We start from the raw sequence: 24,371 nt of genomic DNA on the forward strand, positions 1-24,371 counted from the left end.
TCAGCATGATACTTTGTGGGGACACTTGCACTTTTAGTGTGGCTAAGGCAAGACCTTCAGCTATTGTGTCTACTTGTGAAAGCCTGAACATGTTTATTAGCAGTTAGAATACCTCCTGATTAAGACTCCACTCCCCTGGATGACTTAGTGTGCGACTGAGGTAGTCAACTAGTATGTTCTGGTTGTTTGCTACATGTAATGCTGAAACCACTTTTACTTTTTTCTGCCCAAATCATGGTTCTTGCTGTCTCTGCCATCATTGCCAGGCTTCTAGTTCCTCCCTGATTATTTATGAAGGCCACCAGGGTTCTGTTACTTGAGTATATTCTTCAATGTTTTCTTTATGATTGAGCCTGGAATTGCTGAACTGCTTTCCAAACTTGTCACATTTACAAGATGTTTATTTGCAATTACTTTTCACTCTGAATATGCACCTTGTGCTTTCCACATTCTGTCGCACTGGAGTCTGTTGCGAGTATCAACCACTCTGGAAGGGATATTCATTTTGTCATTAATTCTGTGCTTCTTCACTGATTGAGAAATCTCATGGGGTTTTCTGACAATTTTATGGTTTGGTCCAATGAGAACTTTTTGCGATTCCTCACTTTCACAAGAGCTCCAGTTGGAGATGCCTCAAGTGCAAACTTGCCCACAAAATTACTATTGTTGAAGAAAAAAATTTGCAGTTGTTTACCATTGCCCGATAATGGAACTGCACTTGACTTGCCAGATATAAAGTTTTGGCAAATCTTTCTTCTGAGAATGATACCTTCATTTGAATGGCATCTACAGAAATTTTATCTGTTGAGTTAGTAGAAGCAGAGTCTTTATTTTGTTCATCACCCATCCATGTTCTTGTGAGAACCTTGTTACCTGGCGGTTCTGACTAGCCCACTACAAGAATGTCATCCAAATAGGATCATATCTCGACTTTTTTTTGTATCCTTTATTCTGCTACTAATGTGACTAACTGACAGGATGGACCGCCTATGCCGCCCAGTCTGTTGTTTCTGGGAAACGGCTGGGCTTGCTTTGCCACCGTTCCCTTTCGTTATCCCAAATGCGCCCTCTAACCACAGTAGGAGGGGCTTACAAATGCTGCCACCACCACTGGATGGATTCCTTACCGGCATCCAGTACCGGGTTTCTTCTGGGTAACTGACGCTGCGAGTGTACCCCGTTACTAGTGTACCTGGGCTGGTACCTCTGACCACTTCCTATGGATCAGGGTTGCTGTGGATAGATCCCCCCTGGCCTATCTACTGGCCAGAGCTGCTGGGCTGTGGGGCAGAGCGGTGGTACCGGAAAGTTGGGTTCAAACCTCAGAAACAGCTGGGAATGGATTAGAGTTGGGTCTAATCTGTAGGACACATGGATAGAAAAGTTTCCAAGCAGGTCTTTGAAGCAAGTGATGTTTATTTGCTCACCCTGGTTGAAGGTACCAGGGAGCAGGTCAGATGAAACAAAAACAATTTTCAATTCAAAACAGGGTTGGAGCTGGAACACTACAGAGCTCTACAGAGAAAAATAAACTTCTACATAGGTGACCTGTCTATCCAGAGAGACAGAAAAAGACGCGAAGGAAGGGGAGGAGATGGCATATATATGGACTCTGAGGGGATGTTTCTGTTAGACCTGTCTCTAGCTAAATAAAACGGAAGCAAACCCATAGTTGCCCTGGAAGAATGAAAGAGAATAGGTGGTTTGGCTATAACCAGGAAGTCATTTGTCAAATAGAGGCAAGAAAATTAAAACTAACTGATGGCTGTTATCAGCAGCATCACATTCTTCACAATTACCAATGTAACGGTTTTAATAAATGTCCCCCAGGATGTCAAATGGGATGAACTTAATTATTAAAGGATCAAGTGTATTATGCTTTCAAACTAGAACATAAAACAAGAAATAATTGTTCATAAATAATTAATAGAGTGCAAAAATGGTCCAGCTGCGCTCAATACTTAATGTACAATATAGAGCTAAGCAAAATGGTGTATATGCAACAAATGCAAATGACAATCTAGAATTGGGTGTCTGTGGATGGGTCAGTAACTAGTCAGTACATGAACAGCCAACAGCATATACAGCAATGAAAACAATGGCTAAGGCAAAGAAATAGAAAGGAAAGAACCGGAGTTCAAACCAAAACCATAAACAAAAACAGAGCCAGACAGTTCAAAACAAAACAAAAATAACACAAATAACAAAACAGACAAATCCAAACAGATCGATGGCCAAAGTAATCTCAATCGAAACGGCCACTGCAGACAACTCAGGTAGTGGTATTGTGGGTGTGTAGCGGTGCCGGAGTGCGCGGGTACTACACAGAAGTAAATGCAGTCAGTGGTTGTTAAGAGTGGGCCAGACTGGAGGCGTATGAAGCACTATGCAGAGATCACTGTAGAGCTATGGACAGCTCAGATATCCAGTGTTGCTCACTTGTGTAATTACCTTATGAAGGGTGTAAGTTGGCTCAGAGGTGGGTAGTGGTCTGCGGCATGTGATGGATCACTCTACAGACTTGAAGGCTGTGATGGCCCGTAATGTCACAAGGGTGGATCTTCTCGAATAGCCGTGGATGTCAGTGTACAGGACGGTGAGGCGCTGTGCGCTCGGCGGATGGTCGGAAGCGGGGGTCGGTAAGCCGGTGTTGAGTGGCGTTGTGTGCTGCGCATGCGCGGTTCGAGGTAGGGATAAGAAAGGGAGAATCTACATAGTGAAGCACTGCATATCGGTTTATTCTGAATACAGGAATACACTTACATCAAAATAGCTTGATATATGGCACGTAAACTGAGTAACGATTACAGGTTGCAGGAGATAATAGTGGTGTCACCGACGCGTTTCGTCCCAAGGGACTTTCTCAAGGAGTTGATGTTTCTGTATTGTGTTAGGGTTTATAAGGGGAGGGTCAGAATCTGATTGGGTGGGGATAATGGAATTTGATAGGTCAGGGTACTGTGGGCGTGACCATCGGTATCGAGCCTTCCAATGGGTAAGTTCCTAATCGGCAAGACTAGGGATTGTGCAGAATTATCGATGTGTGTAGAAACTTACAAGGATAACAGAAAACATTAAATTCATTAAAACTTGAATGAAGTAAAACCATATGCGCCTGTGTTACATTTAGATTCTGGTATATGTAACTCCATCTGATGTCATAGGTCTTTGTTTTTGACATATGTAGAAAATTACATAGGAGTAACTGGTGAAAATAGGCACCAGTGGTGTGCACCTAGAGTGCATATCAGATAAGGGAATAGACTTCTATAGGCAATTTTAAGGCTGATGAATAACAGCATCTGAGTTGGGAATGGTGTACAGTATCCAGGGATGCAGGGGAATGGGACCCAGAGGAAATACTGGTGGGGGTAGGTGTGATAGGTTTTGAATTAACACAAGAGAGGTTTGAGATCGAAATCGATATTAAGACCCCTGGGATTGAGGGTTTTCAGATTGTATATCCAGGCGGCTTCTTCTTTATTTACATGTTTCAAAATGTCTCCATCCCGCCAATTACTTTTGATTTGTTTAATGGCTGTGAATTTCAGACCTTCTGGATTGGAGTTATGTATTTTGTAGAAGTGTTCTGGAACACTGTTGCAGGAACCCCTTCTTGATATTGCGTATGTGTTCACTTATTCTGACTTTCAGGGCTCTTGTGGTCCTTCCCACATATTGGAGATTGCAAGTACATTCTAGTAGGTAAATGACATGGGTGCTACTGCAGGTTATGAAATCCCTGATGGGGAACTGCTGTTTAGTGACCTGTGATAGGAATCTGGTGACAGGTTTGGTTGATCCAAAATGCATGTTTTTGCATCCCATGCATCTACCACAATGGTAGAATCCTACAGGTGCGGAGGATTGATTTATAAAGGATTGTTGTAGTGTTTTTGGTGGTATGTGGTTGTGTACCAGAGATTTGTGCACAAGGATTCTACCATTCTATCCTTGTAAGTTTCTACACACATCGATAATTCTGCACAATCCCTAGTCTTGCCGATTAGGAACTTACCCATTGGAAGGCTCGATACCGATGGTCACGCCCACAGTACCCTGACCTATTAAATTCCATTATCCCCACCCAATCAGATTCTGACCCTCCCCTTATAAACCCTAACACAATACAGAAACATCAACTCCTTGAGAAAGTCCCTTGGGACGAAACGCGTCGGTGACACCACTATTATCTCCTGCAACCTGTAATCGTTACTCAGTTTACGTGCCATATATCAAGCTATTTTGATGTAAGTGTATTCCTGTATTCAGAATAAACCGATATGCAGTGCTTCACTATGTAGATTCTCCCTTTCTTATCCCTACCTCGAACCGGCATTGCGCAGCACACAACGCCACTCAACACCGGCTTACCGACCCCGCTTCCGACCATCCGCCGAGCGCACAGCGCCTCACCGTCCTGTACACTGACATCCACGGCTATTCGAGAAGATCCACCCTCGTGACATTACGGGCCATCACAGCCTTCAAGTCTGTAGAGTGATCCACCGCATCGCGGAGGACATCGGGAGCTTCCAGTCATCACATGCCGCAGACCACTACCCACCTCAGAGCCAACTTACACCCTTCATAAGGTAAATACACAAGTGAGCAACACTGGATATCTGAGCGGTCCATAGCTCTACAGTGATCTCTGCATAGTGCTTCATACGCCTCCAGTCTGGCCCACTCTTAACAACCACTGACTGCATTTACTTCTGTGTAGTACCCGCGCACATCCGGCACCGCTACACACCCACAATACCACTACCTGAGTTGTCTGCAGTGGCCGTTTCGATTGAGATTACTTTGGCCATCGATCTGTTTGGATTTGTCCGTTTGTTATTTGTGTTATTTTTGTTTTGTTTTGAACTGTCTGGCTCTGTTTTTGTTTATGGTTTTGGTTTGAACTCCGGTTCTTTCCTTTCTATTTCTTTGCCTTAGCCATTGTTTTCATTGCTGTATATGCTGTTGGCTGTTCATGTACTGACTAGTTACTGACCCATCCACAGACACCCAATTCTAGATTGTCATTTGCATTTGTTGCATTTACACCATTTTGCTTAGCTCTATATTGTACATTAAGTATTGAGCGCAGCTGGACCATTTTTGCACTCTACTAATTTAGGGGACTGGTTTACCCCGTCCATATTGCAGCTCGTACTTATTCCACTGTCAAGTGCATCCTTCCACTACCTCTGCATCATAAATAATTAATACCTCACATTTTGCTAGTAGGATATAGTTTTGGATTGTGTTTTCAACCCTACCAATCTTACACAGAAAAATTGAGTTTTACCTGAACCAGATCCTGAGGTTGTCATATCATATATTAAATCTTTGAGCGTTGTTCCTTCAGATATAAAGGGTCGATCCAATGAAGGATCTTCCTCATTTGGAACGCGATGATGAATAACTGTGCGGTTGTGGCAGACGTACAGGATTAACATGAGTAAAATACAAATAAAACAAACAGGACCAGCAATAACAGCTGCCAATTCCACTGGGGAAAAGATGGTGACAGGCTTCGGTGATGGAACTGTATGAAACAATAGTAAAAAAAAATGCATTATTTTATATTGCATAAAGATCTGTAACACTGTATGTATAATCAGCAAAACAAAGTGTATTTTCAATTTACTATATTTGGCCAAACAAGCAATAATTTGCTAACAAACCTTACACAACTTCTTTTACAACCACTTAAGACTTTTACAGTTATTACCAGTTTGTTTGTTGATCTTACCAATAGGAGGTGGACTTTTTTTATTGCAGAAATCCTCATTACAGCAATAAGATCTAGGGACGACCGCATTAGAGGAAGCACACACGAATGGTCTGTCTGGAGGGAAAAGTTCATGTTCTTCAATGCAAATGCGGTTATAGACTTCCTTATCATCGCTTTGTGTTACGGATACTAAGCACAGCCCATTAGTAACACAGGTCTGGTTGTCTTTCACACAATGGTCGCAGTAACATTTTAATGCTGGAAGGAAACACAAGAGAACATGACTGTACAAGGCTACAGAAAAGACTAAGTAAAATAGCAACACAAAACTATATACATCAGCCTTGTGCCCACATAGTGAGTATATCAGTGTCCTGATGGGATCTGATACAGGTCAATAAGTGGAGACTGAGTTGCTTTGACATCACTGGCCCTGTCCATGTACGAATAAATAAACACACACTGCATTATAGCGAAGTAAGTTCTGCACCTGTTCGCCTACAGCTTATAAGGTGAACGACAACACTCAGCTCTGGGGAGACACCAGTGCAAACGAAAATTCGAAAAGAGGTATAAGTCAAATCAAAAGCCCAAACTCCTACAACTTTAGAACGCCTCTCTCATAAAAAGAAAACAGCTTTTATACACACACACACACACACATATTTTTATATATATATATATATATATATATATATATATATATATATATATATATATATATATATATATATATTATATACACATATATACATATACACATATACACATATATACACATATACACATATATACATATATATATATATATATACACATATATATATATATATACATATACTATATTATATATAACACAACAGTTGATACACACTGGCGCTATCTACCACATCGGTAAGTATTGAAGAATATTCATACACTTCGCAGTATCAAATATAGTAATAAAATAGTCCCAATATATTAATAGTCCACAGTCACTTCACTCATGTGTGAGTGGCAGCCACATAAAAGCCTGTATCGAGATGATCAATCCAGAAGAAATTATTCACTGAAATAAAGCACAGGCCAGGCGCCTCATAGTGTAATACCGGGATAGTAATGGCCTGGGTGCGTATATAAATGCGTACCGTCAGATTAGGATGTATAATCTTGGGATAGAGTAGATCTTCTTCGAGAACTGTGACTCTGGATCTCAACTCATAAAAGATAATGCAGAAAAGGCAAACATAGCGTAATATTGTAAGGTATAGAGTAAAACACCTCGTGCAGCTAGAAACACCACTGCTTTAAAGGATGTGATTTCCAAAAGTAACCCGGATGCATACGTTTTAGCCAAGAAAGCCTATAACCACATCTATATATGGAGAATATATAATATGCGTACCAAACATCCCATGTTCAAATAGCTTCAAAAGTGATAGACAGGAATTATTTCCTTGGGAACATCCGTATTCCAATGAGAGAACACTCCTCCAACGGCGGTATAGTAAATGGAAGACCTTGCAAACCTTGCTCCTGAGGAAGTCTTGCGGTGATCAAGACGAAACGCGTTGAGCCTTGCCGTTAATCAGCTGTTCTCCCTGAACCACATGTGAGTTCATTGTTTATCTATTTTATTAAAATTTATACTGTATATTACATGGTATTCTCTTCCATTTACTATACTGCCATTGGAGGAGTGTTCTCTCATTGGAATACGGATGTTCCCAAGGAAATAATTCCTGTCTATCACTTTTGAAGCTATTTGAACATGGGACGTTTGGTACGCATATTATATATTATTCCATCAGCTTCCGCTCTCCTCTGGCAGGGTGCACCTCCCCTTATCAAATCGGCACTTAGGCGGCATCTTCCTTCGTCTAAAGCCCACAACGCTTTTCATGACACTTTCTACCTTAAAGCCCTTAGGAGTAAGTTCAGGATAATGTGGTAACTGGTTTCTAGTGCTAACTGCTTTTCAGAGCCCTGGAATGTATCACGATACAGTTCACCTGCAGCTCTACCTAGAGAGGACCTGGGACTGAGTGACCCCACTGCTTGCCACCAAAAATGTGAAGATACCAGGTTTATCTGGCCCAATGCTACCCACTTCACACTGGCTGGCCACCCACGGGTGCCTTCCTATGCCAGGGAAGTCTACCCAGTACCTTCTAGGATTCGTATAGTCACTCAGGCAAATGCAGTTATAAAAATACAACAGTATATTTATTGTCATACAAACACTAGAATAATATGTACACACAGTAAATAAATGCCAGGCAGGTTTACCACATCATCTCTTCCTTACCCCACTAGTTTAAGGAGTTATAGTCACCAGGTTGTCCAGACTTCACGACCCATGGATCTCTCTAAGCTGCATATATAGACTCTAGTTAGAGAACGACAACTCAAAACTAGTCTTGCACTTCATCAATGAATTCTCAGAATGAACACCCCCCCCCCCTTCGAGTGACTCCTTATATCTTGGGTCTAATGTCCACAGTCTTTCCCCTCCCTCTGCAAACCCCTGGGTCTACTCTCCTTAACCATTTGTCAGTGCTGGAGTAGGTGGGGGGGGGGGGGTTGGAGAGGGGAGTGAAGATGAGCTGTCCTTCCACAGAACCTCCCCTTATAGAAGGCCTGTCTGGACTAGCCTGGCGAGAACAATGGACACTAATTAGTTTTTCCACTCCAGCATCTTATAACCTTATCCCTACCCATAATTCCCCTGGCTTCACTTTAAAGACAATGATTAGCAACCTTACTGCAAGTCATCAATATACAATACACAATATACATATTTACACTGAACTACAATGTCCCCTTAGCCACATGTTATTGGACAATGCAGTTGTAGTCTGGTGAGCTGGGGAACAAAAGCATGGGCTATAAAAAGTACTTGCTATAATCCACATTATTTGAGAAGAGAGAAACCGAATGGTTACAGGGTTATCACACTCATTTCGTCACAATGTGTGTGTGTGTGTGTGTATCTACTATATAAATGCCTAGTGGCGTGTGTGAAAAAAAAAAAACCAAGCTGCAGCACCACCTGCTGGGCAGAGTTATACACGGACCTATATATTTCTTAAAGGAGAAGTGACAGTTGGGAGTGGTTGGTGGTTGCCGGGGGTGAGTTTTTAACACCTTAAGTAGCTTGATGAAGGATGTGGCGATGAAGATGAAGGATGAGGTGATGGAGAAAAATGATGAGGTGGTATCGTGGACAAAACCACGTTAAAAAAGGGCGCTTGCGTCGGGAAGCAACGCTCTTCCCCTGAGGAGGCCTGGGCTAGGCCCAAATGCATGACAAGAACCTTTTTAACACCTTAAGTAGCTTGATTCGACTGGAATGCATGAGTATCATGCATGGGTTAACACACACACATACATATATATACACATACATATATACACACACACACGTAAAGCAGAAAGAGAACAGGTAGCGCTCTACTCTATATGGGACAAGAACAGCTACACTAAAGGGATTACCCCTCCCCTAGTAAACAACTGAAATAATATAGTGAAAGCGCCCAATTGTCCTTTGAAAATGAGTAAGTGATGAAGTGGAATACAGTGTAACTAAAATCGGGGCTTGTATTGAAACAAGCTGACAATGTTATTTAAGTCAGAGTAAAAAACAGGTAGGAGTAAAGGAAACCAAACATTTCATATACCATATAAAAAGTTAAAACTCACTCACGGTCTCCCCTGAGGAAATTCACTGAGCGAATGAAACGCGTTTGGTCACGCCCCCTCTCTCTGACGCCATTCCGGAAGCGACGTGCGTTCCACTGTGACGTCTTTCTCCCGCTGATCTACACTACACTGCTTCTGAGGATCATCTCTGTAAGCGCGTTCAGTGCTGTTATTTCATACGGGGATCCCCTTTTCTCGTTACCCTAGAAGGAATCATTGGACTCTTTTCTCTCCTATGGATTATCATTTAAGGTTGGTCAAAGACTGTTTTACATTGGACCAATATATAGACTTAATCCTGACATTATTTTCTTCCTTGGGCTCAATCACGGAAGACCCCATTGATCGTATATGAACTTTATTGACCATTGTATTATGTTTTTTTATGTGCCCGATTCATATGTGTCAACAGCACCTATTTTAACGGATTATGTATGTCATTTTTTATAGTGAGTTTTAACTTTTTATATGGTATATTAAATGTTTGGTTTCCTTTACTCCTACCTGTTTTTTACTCTGACTTAAATAACATTGTCAGCTTGTTTCAATACAAGCCCCGATTTTAGTTACACTGTATTCCACTTCATCACTTACTCATTTTCAAAGGACAATTGGGCGCTTTCACTATATTATTTCAGTTGTTTACTAGGGGAGGGGTAATCCCTTTAGTGTAGCTGTTCTTGTCCCATATAGAGTAGAGCGCTACCTGTTCTCTTTCTGCTTTACGTGTGTGTGTGTGTCATATAAATATATATATATATATATATATATATATATATACACACACACACACCCAAAATTGGCACATCTGGGCTTCTCTAGATTTTAGCCGGCACACTGAAAGAAAAAGGTTGCCAACCTAGATGTTGTCTGTTAACAGACAAGCAAGATGTTGCAAACATTAAGGACAGCAAGGAAGTTTGGTATTTAAGCAAAGTTGGATGGCACTTAAGTCGATATAAAATGAGAATAAATCAGTAATTGAATTGCATACAAAATAGTCGCAACTCGTGACTTATGACTTGTCTAAGCTGTAAGAAATGAATAGTGGGGGATGTAAGACAGCTTCCCTTTTTTGTAGAAGTTACTGTCTGGTTCTAATTTACAAAACCACTTTAAAGAGGAAATAAAGAAAAATATAAGCTGCATGTTAACAAAAATCAACAAGCATATATAAAGTGTATATTCATTACGTGGAAGAACAATTATCCCCGTATGCAAACCCAACATAAAAACAAAGCAAAGCGGCCTGGGGCCAACCCAATAAAACGGATGTCTGGGCCCAGTCAGTGTAAAGTTATAGTATAATTACATACCATTCAGCAGAAATTACTATATTATTATATAAACAGCCAGAAAAGGTGAACTAGCATGATAAATAAAACAAACATACCCCAGCTTGAACCATATGAAGGTTACTCATTATTGCAATTAAAATGAACTAGAATTTCTGACGCCATTGCATCAGAACTAGAAATCTGTAAGAGCAAGTCAGACAATTCCTTTGTTTGACCGGGTTCTATACTGCCCAAGTATTACACATATATTGACCTCCATGTCCAGTAGCCCACCATTATGCGTTAAATGCCAAGTAAATAGCAATCATGGACTTCACTATAGTGCATTAACAACAAACCATTCATTTATCCTCAGTTATCTAAACATACAAACACAAGGTACAAAGTCTTTTAAATTACAAAAAATAACTTCAAGATCATATACAGAGTACATAAAATGTTTGCATACAAGGGAATACATTATAGATATATTACTAAGCCACTTCAGATGGGAGATTCCAAATCAAATCTAATAATGTATTACCCTAATCTGTTGCCAGGTTAATTTTGTGTTTCATTAATTCTCTCCATTTTGTGTTTAATTTCAAATAAATAAACAATGTCCCAATAGGAGGGTGTAAACCAGCTGCAGAGTTCCCAAAACCAATGGTCAAAAGTCAAATGTGCAGTCCGGAATAATAGACAACGAACCAGAGTTCAAAATACATAGGGCAAATAGCCAAAGTCCCGGTAATCATAGTAAAATATTAGATGTAGATGATAATAAACATGGAGGAAGGGAGTCCTTAATGAATCAGGCTCCAGGGGCCTGATTCATTAAGGATCTTAAATGAAGAGGATCCTTATTTCAGTCTCCTGGACAAAACCATGTTAAATTGCAAGGGGTGCAAATTAGTATTCTGTTTTGCACATAAGTTAAATACTGCCTGTTTTTTCATGTAACACACAAATACTTGATAGCTTATTTGTACACTGAAATTTAAAGTTGATATTTGTTTGCTACATGAAAAAAACAGGCAGTATTTAACTTATGTGCAAAAGAGAATACTAATTTGCACCCCTTGCATTTAACATGATTTTGTCCAAGAGACTGAAATAAGGATCCCCTTCATTTAAGATCCTTAATGAATCAGGCCCCAGATTCTTATTTAGCCAGTTAAAGTCCCAAATAAGAAACTCAATCATCAGACAAGTACTCAGAAAAAAAAAAGCTAGGTGCACACTACAGCTTTTTCAGCTGATTATCAGGCCAATCCCACGATAAACAAATGTTAGGTCCGATATTGCATTAGTGTACACACTCCCACGATCATGTGTTATTGTCCGAAAGCACACTATCGTTTCATTTGATTTTATAACTGGACTAAAACTTCCAACTACCTCTCAGTTTAAATGTGTTTTTGAAGCAAAATGTATGCAAGTCATTAAAAAACAACATGTGTCGCTATTAATTGATATGAGGAAAGTCTATGAGATCTGCTCTTTGCTGACACACTGTTCGAAAAGTGTCTCAACGCTCAAATACATGTAGTGTTTTCACCTCGCCGATTAAAAAAAAAAAAGCTGCAGAAATCAAGTCCTTTGTAATGAAGATAAATCACTAAAAAATGTCACACAAGCTGAATTAAAAGCAGTGCAAATATAAAATAAAGAGCAGTATTTCCCCGCTAACATTTTTCTTACGTTAAGTAAAACAACAAAAATACATCACACAGGCGTGACACCAGCTTTAATCATAACTACATGATGTCAGCAATCAAAGCCCTCTAAATCAAGTAAACATGTGTCCTCTGCAGTTCATTACAGCACATAAGTTAGCCGTTCCTGTTATTCAGAGCTCTGCAATTACCATTAGCACATTAGTGTTTATGCATAAACTGTTTCCAAACAGTCAATGAGAGGAAGGAACTGTCCACCCTTTGTACACCAACATCGCAGACTAGCTTCCCTGTGCCTAGATCGTCAACTGTTAGTGCTAGAAGACATTATTGATGATCCTCCATACAGTTGAGTACAGTAAAGGGTGGGGATTCCTTAAGTAGGGCTACAAATGTCAATACCCAACTACTGCAGTTTTTCCCTGCAATCAATAGGGAGTTTGCTATTTTTCTTTATTTTTATATTTTCATAACACAGAATATAGTTTTCTTTGACTAGTCTGCTTCATCACTAAGCAAAAACCTGGACAAACGTTGCTCCAGTTCTCTCCATACACCATAGTGGACAAGTGGGTTGCAATTCCACTATGCACACCTGCACTCCTGAGGAGAGAAATTATAAATATCTTTATCACTAGCCTCTATGTAAATCAATCCATCTCTTTTTATTGTTAATATACCCAAGACTATTAATTTTTTTTTTTTTTTTTTTTAAATGCACCATTTTATCAAAATAAAACTTTATAAATGAGAAATAAAAAATGAATAATTAAATCTCCCAAATATACTGAATGTTTGATGAAAGATATCATTGTTTGAACACTTGAATATACAGCACAAACTGAGTACAGGATATAATGTCGGAAGCCAGTTTTAACACATTACTACTTTACAATGAGCATCAAATATTAACCAACATTACAAAAGGATATAACACTAAAAATTTAAATACATCAGCACAAACCATAACCAGATAAAATAAAAATACTCAGATGAAGACAAAAACAACTGTTAATTAAATTACATTATTTCTTCAGAATGTTTAGCAGTTCTCTTGTCTGTGTGGACTGATTCTGAGGGACATCTGCCACAGCATGCATATACAAACACTTCCAGATAGAAAGACAAAACACAGTGGAATAGCTGGAAGATAAATTCCTAGAAAGTTAAAGCTGCCTATTAAAACACATCCAGCTAAGCATCTAAATATTAATGTTGCACTAACAGGTAGAGTAAAATAGTAACCCTACACAGCACTCGCTTTACTGGGATCCTGTGGGTTGTTCAATTCAAGTTCCCCCCAAATACTACTTTGTTTGTCTCACAACCCATGACAAAAATCCTGGGGCTGTTTAAACCTGCATAGTGGGCTGTGCCAAGGTGGACCAATAAGAAGCAGTAATCCCAGAAATTGCAGCTTCATATTGGTCATTCTGCTCATACCCCACTCTGCAACAATTTTAAAGTGGAGAGCAGAAAATATCTAAGTAGTCCTTAACCTTAAAACAGAGGAGCTGCCATATATGCATGAGGTATCTAGGGATATACCAAGAAGCAGTAGGCCAGTGAAAACTGACTGAATATGTTGGGATGCTGCTTTAACCCCACTATAAAAAAAAAAAGTGTGTGTGAGTGGAGGGGTTGAGAGTATAATAAAAAAAAAAAAAAAACTATAAAAACTCAAAGGCACACCAATCCACTAATGAATAATTACAATACTTGTCTTAAAATTAAATTTCTTTCATGCTCAGTAAAAGTAATAATAAATATCAGGGGGGGGGGGCAAAACGCTGGCTAGGGCGCTTAGGGCAACGGTTTATGTTAAAGATAAGCTGGTGGGCAAGGAGGCATGTGAGTAAAGCTGGTGTTCTGCGGCTAGCATATGTGACAAAAGCTGATGGGCAAGGGGTCGCATATGTGAGATGAGAATAGCTAGTGGGCAGATAGGTATGTGTGAGAAAAGTTGTCGGTCAGCCGGTGACATGTCAGTGTATAACAGTTGAGAGATTTCAGAACAAAACAACAACAAAAAAAGCATCAAACATTTGGAGCCTCCCCCCCTCTAGATATCCTGCGTTTGCTCATGGGCAGCAGTGAAGCCTGGACAGCATTCTAAGTCAGATATCAGTACATCTGGACTGTAGCCTTGCCCACCAGCCAGCCAGGAGGAGGTAAGAGTTATTTGTTTTTATATTCGAAATGTCAAGTGTGTTAGGGGCTGGGAAATTAGATTTTTTTTTTTTGGGGGGGGGGGATTCAGCTACTTATGGGTTCATGGTTTTTAAATCACTATATACACACATTTTCTACACTAACATGTTTTAAAATATTTCGACACCTGTATCTGGAAGATTATTACTTTTAATGAACATGAAATAAAGTTAATTTTAAAACAAGTATTATAATTATTTATTAGAGGACTGGTGTGCTTTCAAGTCTTTCCAACCTTTCCCTTTTTATAATAAAGACATGATTAATTAAGCGAAATATAGAACATTGATAATTTACCCAAAAAATATAGGAGTTTCAACATTGAATTAGTATTATGTTGGAATCAGAGCCGCCACATAACTAAAAACTCTTGGCCTTCATTTTTCTGTAATTTGCTATATGTATTCAGGGCAACACCAGCTACATAATTTAGACTGTAGGTAGAATGACAATTTTAAATAGGGTCATTATTGAGGGTGCATCTTTTTTTTTTTTTTCATTGTATATAAAGACTGCAAGAACACAAAGCATCATCCTGTAAGTGACAGACATATGTGCACCACTTAAACCAGCAACACAGACAAATTTGTGATCAGCAAGCAAGATCATATTTGGCACTATATTCAAAGCTAAAGACATCAGCGAGATGGGGGGGGGGTCAGTCACAGACAAAGGACTCTGTATAGTTGGCATACTGAAGATGTACATCCTCTGTATAAACATCTATATTTTCACAGTTTTAATGTTAGAATAAGTGTCCCTACGTGCTAAAGGTACTCAGTCGCCATGACTTTCAATGTGCTCAACGAATAGTAGACAGCTGTATAAAATATTAAAAAATTCTCATCTCAAATCTGGTCCTCACTGACTAACGGGTCATATGGTGTGGGATCAGGTTGAAAAACTACATACAAAACAAAAAGTATGGTCGCACACAAAAATTAGGACCATTCATCTATAGTGGGTACTTAATGTAACCTCACAGAAAAGATGGGGTGCACTCTAATGTATACTTTGATCATAATCAAAAAGAGGAGAGAAAGAGTAGATGGAGGCACTCCGGTCCCCAAGGAAATAACGTCAATTAAAACTCGGTTCATACATGCAATTATAGCTTATAATATAAATCACTGCATCCCGATCACGCGCTTATTAATATGAGGGTAAATGAAATACCTCTAGCGCTTGTTACTAAATGTACGGGATTGCTAGCCACGGCATACACAGCCGGACCAGATGCCACTGTCGGGTGCTTGCGACGTCACATATGACGCCACTAAGCCTCGACGTACGTTTCGCACTTTGCTTTCTCACAGAGGTAACCCGAGCAACAGTCTCGGGAAGCTAAAATATGCACACCGTCCAATCCCCTAACAAGAAAATGATTGACGGAGGAAATAACGAATCATGTTTCAAGAAATGACGCCACTGCATTACTCCGTTAGGTGTTAGAGTGGCGATACACTCATTGAGGGATAAGGTTACTTTGCAACAACACTTTATGGTATACATGTGCGAGTGCACGTTTTACTTACTTACCTTCGAGTGGTTGCTAAACCTAGTATTTTGTGCTATTTAGATCTGACATAACGTATTTCAGAACACTGTGTCAATATAGCCAGTAAAGAACCAATATAACTTACGATCTATATAAACGCCCATAGACCATATTTAATAAGGGTTATCCATGATAATATTATGGTAACATATTCCCTTTAAACATTCATCATATATATATATGTCTATGGACGTTTTTCATTTGGTGTTATCCTTGACCAGCTATATAGTATGGTGACACATCTCTCCCTCCCAGCCCTCTATGTTCCCATTATATGGCCATATATAGATGCTTATACATATTTAGGGGCATCATCTTCCCTCTCATAGCTTGACTGCATAGGGATTGATCTATAGGCTATATACTCTTAATAGGCCATAGGTAGACCTATATGGTTTTGGATACTATTTTGATGCTAATGATTGTGGAACTTATAATTGACAAGTGATACGTTCCTGGATAGATTCAATGCAACTTAATTGGCCTTTGTGATATCCTATATCTGCCACCGCCAGGGTGTTTTGTATTTTAAGTACAATACATACACTATTTTCATTTTTATCTATATTTCGCCGCTTTACTTTATTTTTTAATATGAATTTAATAAAATTTAGTTTTAATTGACGTAATTTCCTTGGGGACCGGAGTGCCTTTATCTACTCTTTCTCTCCTCTCTTTTTGATTATGAAAAACTACATATCCAGTCCTATACATTATTTTATAGATATAGGGTGGAGTAACAAGTGCTGTTTCAGCTTCAGAAACACTCATACCTATTTTTTATTACAGCTGGATTAAATGCAGTGGTTTTAAATATCAGTTTATTAGGAGCGCACCAGGGTTTATTCAAATATAATGGAGTGCATATTTTATTGAGCGCTTTAGACACTTGTCCAAACTGCAATCAGCGGTTTAAAAACTGCTCAAGCGATTAAAGTGCTTGCGACAACCTACCCATTTTAATCATATTTCAATATTGAACGATTTGATACTCCCCTTTACAAATGAAAAGCACATATGTGACCCACCCAAAATGGGCATGAAACACAATTTGTTTTGTGATTTTAACAGCACCAACCACTGGCTCATATGCCTCCTTTTACCATACTTGCATCAAATCCAGCTGCACACACACTCACGATTAAATCAGTGCAAAAAAAATAAAAGTGTGTTGATATAATTATATATATATATATATATATATATATATATATATATATATATATATATATATATATATTATATCTATATCAACACACACACTATATATATATATATATATATATATATATATATATATATATATATATATATATATATATATATATTTTTTTTTTTTATTTATTTTTTTTTAAAAAGACACTGTAGTTTAAATATACCGTTTGCCAAGGCGTGTGTGCGTGTTTTTAACTGTCACATTTGAAAATATTTTTTCCAACACATTCAAGACACTGGCCATTTGACAAAACAAAGTAGACAGGCTAATCACGGAAGCACTATATAATGTCCGTTGGATAGACATCCTGGATGACATGCATGATGTACATTCAGAAAGTTTCCCTCTAGCATCAACTCCAAGCAGCGTTTAAGCAACTCTGGGGGAAGCAGCATTGTTTATGCTTTGCAGGCTAAATGAATAGTTGATCAGGTCATTCACAAACCTTTATGCGAATTGACAGAGAAAACTTGAGGTGCAGCATGAAGAAAATTATTATTATTATTACATAGTAGCTGCACTTTACTAAGTGGAAGATTTACTAAATATTCTAGCAGGGAAAAGAGGAGGTGTTATATTAGCAAAAAAATAATAAAAATCAGATTATAGTTATCTTTTATCCAGTACATTTTAGAAAGCTAGAATACGATTGGTTGCTATGGGCAACACCTTCATTTTTCCTTTATAAGTTTTAATTACTCTACCCATAAAAAAGATGTATCCGAAACAAATAACAGTTAAGCATGGTAGCAAAATTCCAGGTGCCAAGTAGTTGTGATCAGTTACCACAGGTGTTAAGAAAATACCACAAATCAAATGCAATTGTTTCTGACATGTGGTGTGTAACCAGTGCTTCTACCTGCGATTGACCCACTTGAACATAAGTAAATGAAGCATGTAGTGTTTAAAAGATTCTGTTATGCCACCTCTCCAGACCACAAATGGGAAAAGAAATATATTCTATTCACATACAAGTTTACAAGCTTTTAAAAGTGTTAAAAAATGGTTTAACGCCATTGGGTAGTAAGCATTATGCACCGAAAATGAAAATATAGGGCACCTGTCAGAACACACACACACTGCCAGTCCCAAGCTACCAAGTTATACATATTGTTAAGACACGTTGTAATTTGGAATAAGTCAACATTACTTCTAATCACAACATTTAATAATTGCAAGTTTCATAGACCAGACAAAAAGCAGTGGGGTATACAGAAATCAATTGCCACCTAACCTATATTTTTGGTTTAACTTAGATGTTATACAGACACAAAGAAAAAAACATGGAACAGGGATGGGAGTAGTGAAAGAGGATATTAAAATGATTGTGTTACAGTAAACAGACGGTGGCTCAGTGGTTAGCACTTCTGCCTCACAGCGCTGGGGTCATGGGTTCAATTCCCGACTATGGCCTTATCTGTGTGGAGATTGTATGTTCTCCCCGTGTTTGCGTGGGTTTCCTCCCACATGCCAAAAACATACTAGTAGATTAATTGGCTACTATCAAAATTGACCCGTGTGTGTGTGTGTGTTATGGAATTTAGACTGTAAGCTCCAATGGGGCAGGGACTGATCTGAGTGAGTTCTCTGTACAGCGCTGCGTAATCAGTGGCGCTATATAAATAAATGGTGATGATGATAATCTTACTGACTGGATATTAACTAATTTATACTAGGATACTTATCAGTACACTAGTTAAACCTTCTTCAAACCACTTTTACCATCTAACAGGAGCAATTTGTAGTTCAAAGTAGTGTGTCTTGTTTCGGTTTTATATTCCGCTACCGTCAATGAATATCAATGTTTTGGACACAAACATAGTCAAAGTTTTTTAGATAAAGAAAACAAGATACTCAAAACATGACCCATAGAATCTCCATCAAAATATGTGCCAGTACAACAATTTGATTTTAATCCTCCAGTTGTTACCAAATGTTATTTGTCAGCAACTTCAAGTTTTCAGTTTGTTCAGACTTGAGGTTACTGACATGGACCCAAATTACAAAAAAAAAATCACTTAAAAATATGGAAATTAAACATATTTTATTCTACAGTATCACCTCCAAATATAGAAGTGCAGTTCGCACTGCTTAAAAAGTAGTCTGAATGTTTTCTGCGTGCATGTATCAAACTATAGTCAATGTTATTACGTCAAAACGCCACAATTCGTGGCATAAGGTTTTGACACCACTGACAAATCCAGATCCGGGTCATACACATCAGTTCATGTTCACTAATTCCACAATACTTATGTACCACAATTATAGCCGCTCTCTTCATTTACGTCGTGCTGTTGTGCCACAAAGGCTATAAATCAGAGCACTGATCCTGGTGTGTAAAGACCAACCCTGTCCTGCCAGGAAGATACACAAACCTGCCCAATACACAGCACAGGCTGGACTGTGCCTCATCCACCCTATCGCCCAACCATGTATCCCAGTCGAGAGAACACTCACCCGCAGTCTCCGGTAGCGGCACGATCACCAGGAGTAGGGAAAGCCCTAGAAATCCGGTGGAGCCGGCCGCACTCATGACCCGCAAATAAAGTGTAATCATCACATCACCTCCTCGGAGTCTCCGCTCCCTTCGCTGCTATGTACGAGCCTAGCTCCGTTTCACTGTCTCTCGCGACTTTTCCGCTATCCGAACCGCCCTTCCCGGTTAGAATGTTTTCTATTGGACGACTGGGGCCAGGCTAACTGTCGCCCGTCTTCGGCTTCCAAAACACTAGTTGTGACGTAGTGCCCCGTCTATTCACCGCTCCCCGCCCTGTACATACACACTCACTTCCCCCGGACCACGCCCGTCGGGAGGTGGTGTCTCTGCGCAGCTCCACTCCAATGACTGCTCCTCTGACCGCGCTTCAGCTATGCGGGGAATGATAGTTAAGGAGCAGAGGAAAACAAAGAACTCGACTTTGTCTTGGCCACAATATAAAAGAGCTTTATTAACTAGTGTGATGAAATCAGTGAGAACTCAAACTGATTTATTGCTTTATCTGTCAAATATATTCAGTAAATCTTAAATGGGATTCTGTATTTACATTTTTTTAGTTCATTTGTAGATACATTGTTTTAACGGGGCCGCTCCATATAAGGATGCAGTAAGCTTATCGCAGTCAAGCATGAGGCTCTAGACCTTGTTTACTGGTAAAATATGAAGAGAAACTGGTGAACTGACAGTAAAAGCAGCACACCATGCAGGGACGTCCAAAGGGGCACATTTATCATTCATCTGCAAAAATGAGAAATAGTTAACAATCCTTATCGCATGGATAAGGATTGAACTATTTCACAAATTTATTAAAAACGGATCACAGAAACAGCAGTTTTTTCAGATAAAAAAAATCATACTTACCCCCCTCTTCGGAAGCGCTGTCTCAGGATCTCCTACTGGTCATCTTCGTTCCTCTTCATTCTTCAATTGCGCATGTGCAGTTCAAAGATCCCCACTCTGTCTCTGCAACTATCGTTGCAGAGAGCAAGCGGTGAGTGACAGGGAGGGATCATGTGAACCCTCCACACATGCACTGTCCAGCTCTGCTCTTCGGAGCAGAGCTGACAGCATTGGATTTTTTCAACTTTGATAATGTACGCCAGCTTAAAAAAAAAATGTTTTTTGGGATTTGTTAGATTACGGCCAGAGCAGTCACCATACTGTTGAATGGTGACTGCTCGCAAAAAAGATCAGGAGTGCAAAGCAGCAGATATCCATGATATCTGCTGCGATGCACCTTTAATAAATTTGCGGAGGACACATCGGGGCCTGATTTTCACGGTAAGTGCCGGATAGAGCACTACCGTGATTTCTTAAATATGCCCCTAAAAGGAATGACAGCTTCAGTCTGCTAAAAGGAATGCCAATAGACTTCTATGATAGAAAATTGTAATTTTATGTATATTTTAAAAAATCTTATACTTATTAAATATATCTTTCACACACTTATTGCTAAGGTACTTGGTCATGTTTTACATGTGGAATGACGGACAGTTACTATGGAATGACAGCTGTTTTATACGCTATGTCAATGCAGAAATATCAGTAAAAACTTGCATTTCTCCCAAAAAAACACCCCTATTTCTACCATATCCCCTAATCTCACACACTAATCCCTTTGCATATGCGCTCCCCCACACCTGTTCCCCACCACACAAGTCTCATAATGTGGAATGACGGACGATTAATGTGGAATGACAGCTGTTTTATACGCTATGACAATGCAGAAATTTGCACTAATATGCAAAGGGATTAGTGTGTGGGATTAGGGGATATGGGAGAATTAGGGGTGTATTTTTGGGAGAAATGCAAGTTTTTACTGATATTTCTGCATTGACATGGCGTATAAAACAGCTGTCATTCCACATCTGACCACTGCTTACAGGAGGAATGTAACAATGTCGGTACCCGTCGGTGGGCCCAGGGTGTGTCAGGGTCATTGTAACACTCTTTCTTCTAACTGCAATGGCCTGTGATAACTTATTTGGTTGAGATTTATTATTTGAAATGAAGTGTGTATATACTATGCTTCTAATGTTGTTTTATGAGATATTATGATATTTACTGGGCTCCTTACGAGCTGATGGACGACACTGGATTGGATGGATGATGTAACTCCCTGTTCAATTTAATAAGAATGGGGGATGGGTCATAGATTATTTAAGTGTCATGGGGATTAGTGGAATAGTTGAGAGCCAATTCCCCATAGTGTCCAATCCAGCTGTAACCTTGCTGTAAATCTCCTTTTCTCATCTTCTGCTTTTCTGTTTGCAAATTCTTTCGTTATTATTATTCTTTGCTGTCCTCATTCTTTACATCTCTCTCAGTATCTCATTCTTTTCTTATAGAGAGATACAAAATATATAGACACTGTCCCAAAGGTCCAATACTAGTTATTATCTCACCCACGGGACAAAGATGTTTTTGACAACGGACAGAATTAGGGGTACACACACTACACTGACATAGTCATGAAGATAGCTAAAGGTTTTGTTTTTATGTTTATAGAAGCTGCTGATTTTAAGCAGGAGTTTTTGGTGTGGAAATATGATTTGTTTTATAGATTGCATGTGGTATCTGCCTTTCTAAGTTCTGCCTAAACTAAACTTGTCTCCTGAACAAAGTGTGCCTCTGGATGCACAAAAGGTGGAAGGAAGGAGACAGGAGACTAGTTGAAGGTGATTTAAGCAGACATACAGATATACATGATTGTGTGGAACATTTAATTAAGATTGTTGCCACAAGACCTGACATAAGTGAAACCCTTTAAAAAAATTTAAATTGTCATGTTTTATATTTTTCATAGACAGACATGTACTGGTTATTGTTACAGTTGATAAAGGTGCTAGAAAAATGTACCCCTTTGCCCTCACTTAGCCAAGCAGCTGAACTTGTGGGATTCAGAATGACGTGAATTGGCAGAGGGCAAATCAATTGATATACTGTACATGTTGAGGCGACTGAGGAACTGTTATGACAATAGCAGTACATGAGTAGAACACTCACATTACATGAAGGACAGTGACACAGTTACCAACTGAAGTAGCTGTTATTTAAGTTAAAGCTTACACACATGAATGTACCTGACTTTAATAACAGGGCGGACATAGCTGTCAAGTGGGCAGCAGGTTTAAACATGACAACCAACAAATCAATGTTTTGGTTTTTTTTAATGTTTTTTTTTTTAAAATGTAAACACACATGAATTAGCTAATATATGAGATTTGTGTTACCTGAAGAAAAAAGCGTTCTGGCAGATGAAGGGATGTGGTCAGGAGTCCTCTGGACCCTGGAGAGATGGACAAGGTAGGTCTGTGGCTCCCAGAATGTATCTTCCAGGCCTAGCTGAAGCAGCACATGGTCTGACTGGGTAAAGAAGGTATGTGCAAGCATACTAGTGTGCATCAGACGTTTCTTCTCAAGCTAGTAGGAAAGCAATGTCCTGCCTTACTTGATTGAGAGAAAAGGTCAGGAATACAATACCAATAGAGCCATCCCATACCCCTCCTACAGATGGACTTTCTCCAGGTAAAACAAATCAACTTCATCCAATTGCCACCTTGCAGGATTCTCATATATATACTGGTGTACTGATGTACATTTATCTGGGTAAAAGTTTATTGAAATGTTTCTAATATTGCTGTGTCATATTTCTGTTAGTAATATATTGTAGCCCTAGACTTATAGAGAAGGTCATAGGGGTATTCGTTCTTACTTGATAATGGGTATAATGTATGAGCAGTGATAGTAAGTTACATACTTTTGATCAGCCACAAACCAGTGGGAAAATAGAGTAAATGGTACTAGCTAGAACAAATTGAATAGAATCTTTGGCCACAAGTCCTCCCCACTATCAGAATCACTCCTAAGCCACCTGTTACCTTTTGAAAATACTTTTGACTTTCCCTGAGATGAGTTTATAATGGAGAGACTGTTCAAGATCTTGTAAAGGAAAACAAATAGTGAGACAGCAACAAAAGACGTTCGAAATACTGTCTCCTGATACGTTATACTAACTGTTATGAAGTTGGTCTGGGAGAGTATGTTATTGTTAGGAACCCCTCTAGCCGGTACAGCACAACCCGGAGTCTGCTCTGCCAGTCAGGTGTTCACTGGAGCCCCTAGTGGTGGGGACAGACTTGGCCGCAGACAAGCAGAGGCTCGTGAAGTGCGTACCGACTAGGGAGAACCCAGGAAAGCGGAGTGAAGTCCAGGCAAGGGTCGAGGGCCGGCAGCCGACAGGGAATCCAATACACAAGCCGAGGTCAAGGGTCACGAGCAAACAGGAAGGTCGGTAAACACGCCAGAGGTCGGGGTCACAAGAAACACAGGCAGGGTCCAAATCCAGGCAAGGGGTCATACACAGGCAATCCAACACAATATCCAAAGGACAGGAGCAAGGAGCAGAGCAGGTCAGCAGACTGATGACAGAAGCTATAACCGACAGTGAAGCAGCAGACCACACTGCCTTAAGTACCCAGATGGACCAATCAGGGCTTGCCCCTGGATTGTGCACATTTGCAG

General features: G+C 39.5%; 1 protein-coding gene across 1 annotated transcript in view; it reads right to left on the bottom strand.

The window, feature by feature from the left end:
• The window catches only part of TGFBR1 (transforming growth factor beta receptor 1), a 75,030-nt gene extending 54,928 nt beyond the window's left edge, over positions 1-20,102 (bottom strand). Inside the window, exons 1-3 of the mRNA XM_075212750.1 lie at positions 19,808-20,102; positions 5,747-5,986; positions 5,300-5,539 (exon numbers count right to left, since the gene is read on the bottom strand). Coding sequence (XP_075068851.1) covers positions 5,300-5,539; positions 5,747-5,986; positions 19,808-19,907 — 580 coding nt within the window. The 5' untranslated portion in view covers positions 19,908-20,102. The remainder of the gene's footprint in view (positions 1-5,299; positions 5,540-5,746; positions 5,987-19,807) is intronic.
• Positions 20,103-24,371: the final 4,269 nt, after the last annotated feature.

This window comes from Mixophyes fleayi, chromosome 5, assembly GCF_038048845.1.
Source record: "Mixophyes fleayi isolate aMixFle1 chromosome 5, aMixFle1.hap1, whole genome shotgun sequence".
In the NCBI taxonomy this organism is placed as follows: domain Eukaryota; kingdom Metazoa; phylum Chordata; class Amphibia; order Anura; family Limnodynastidae; genus Mixophyes; species Mixophyes fleayi.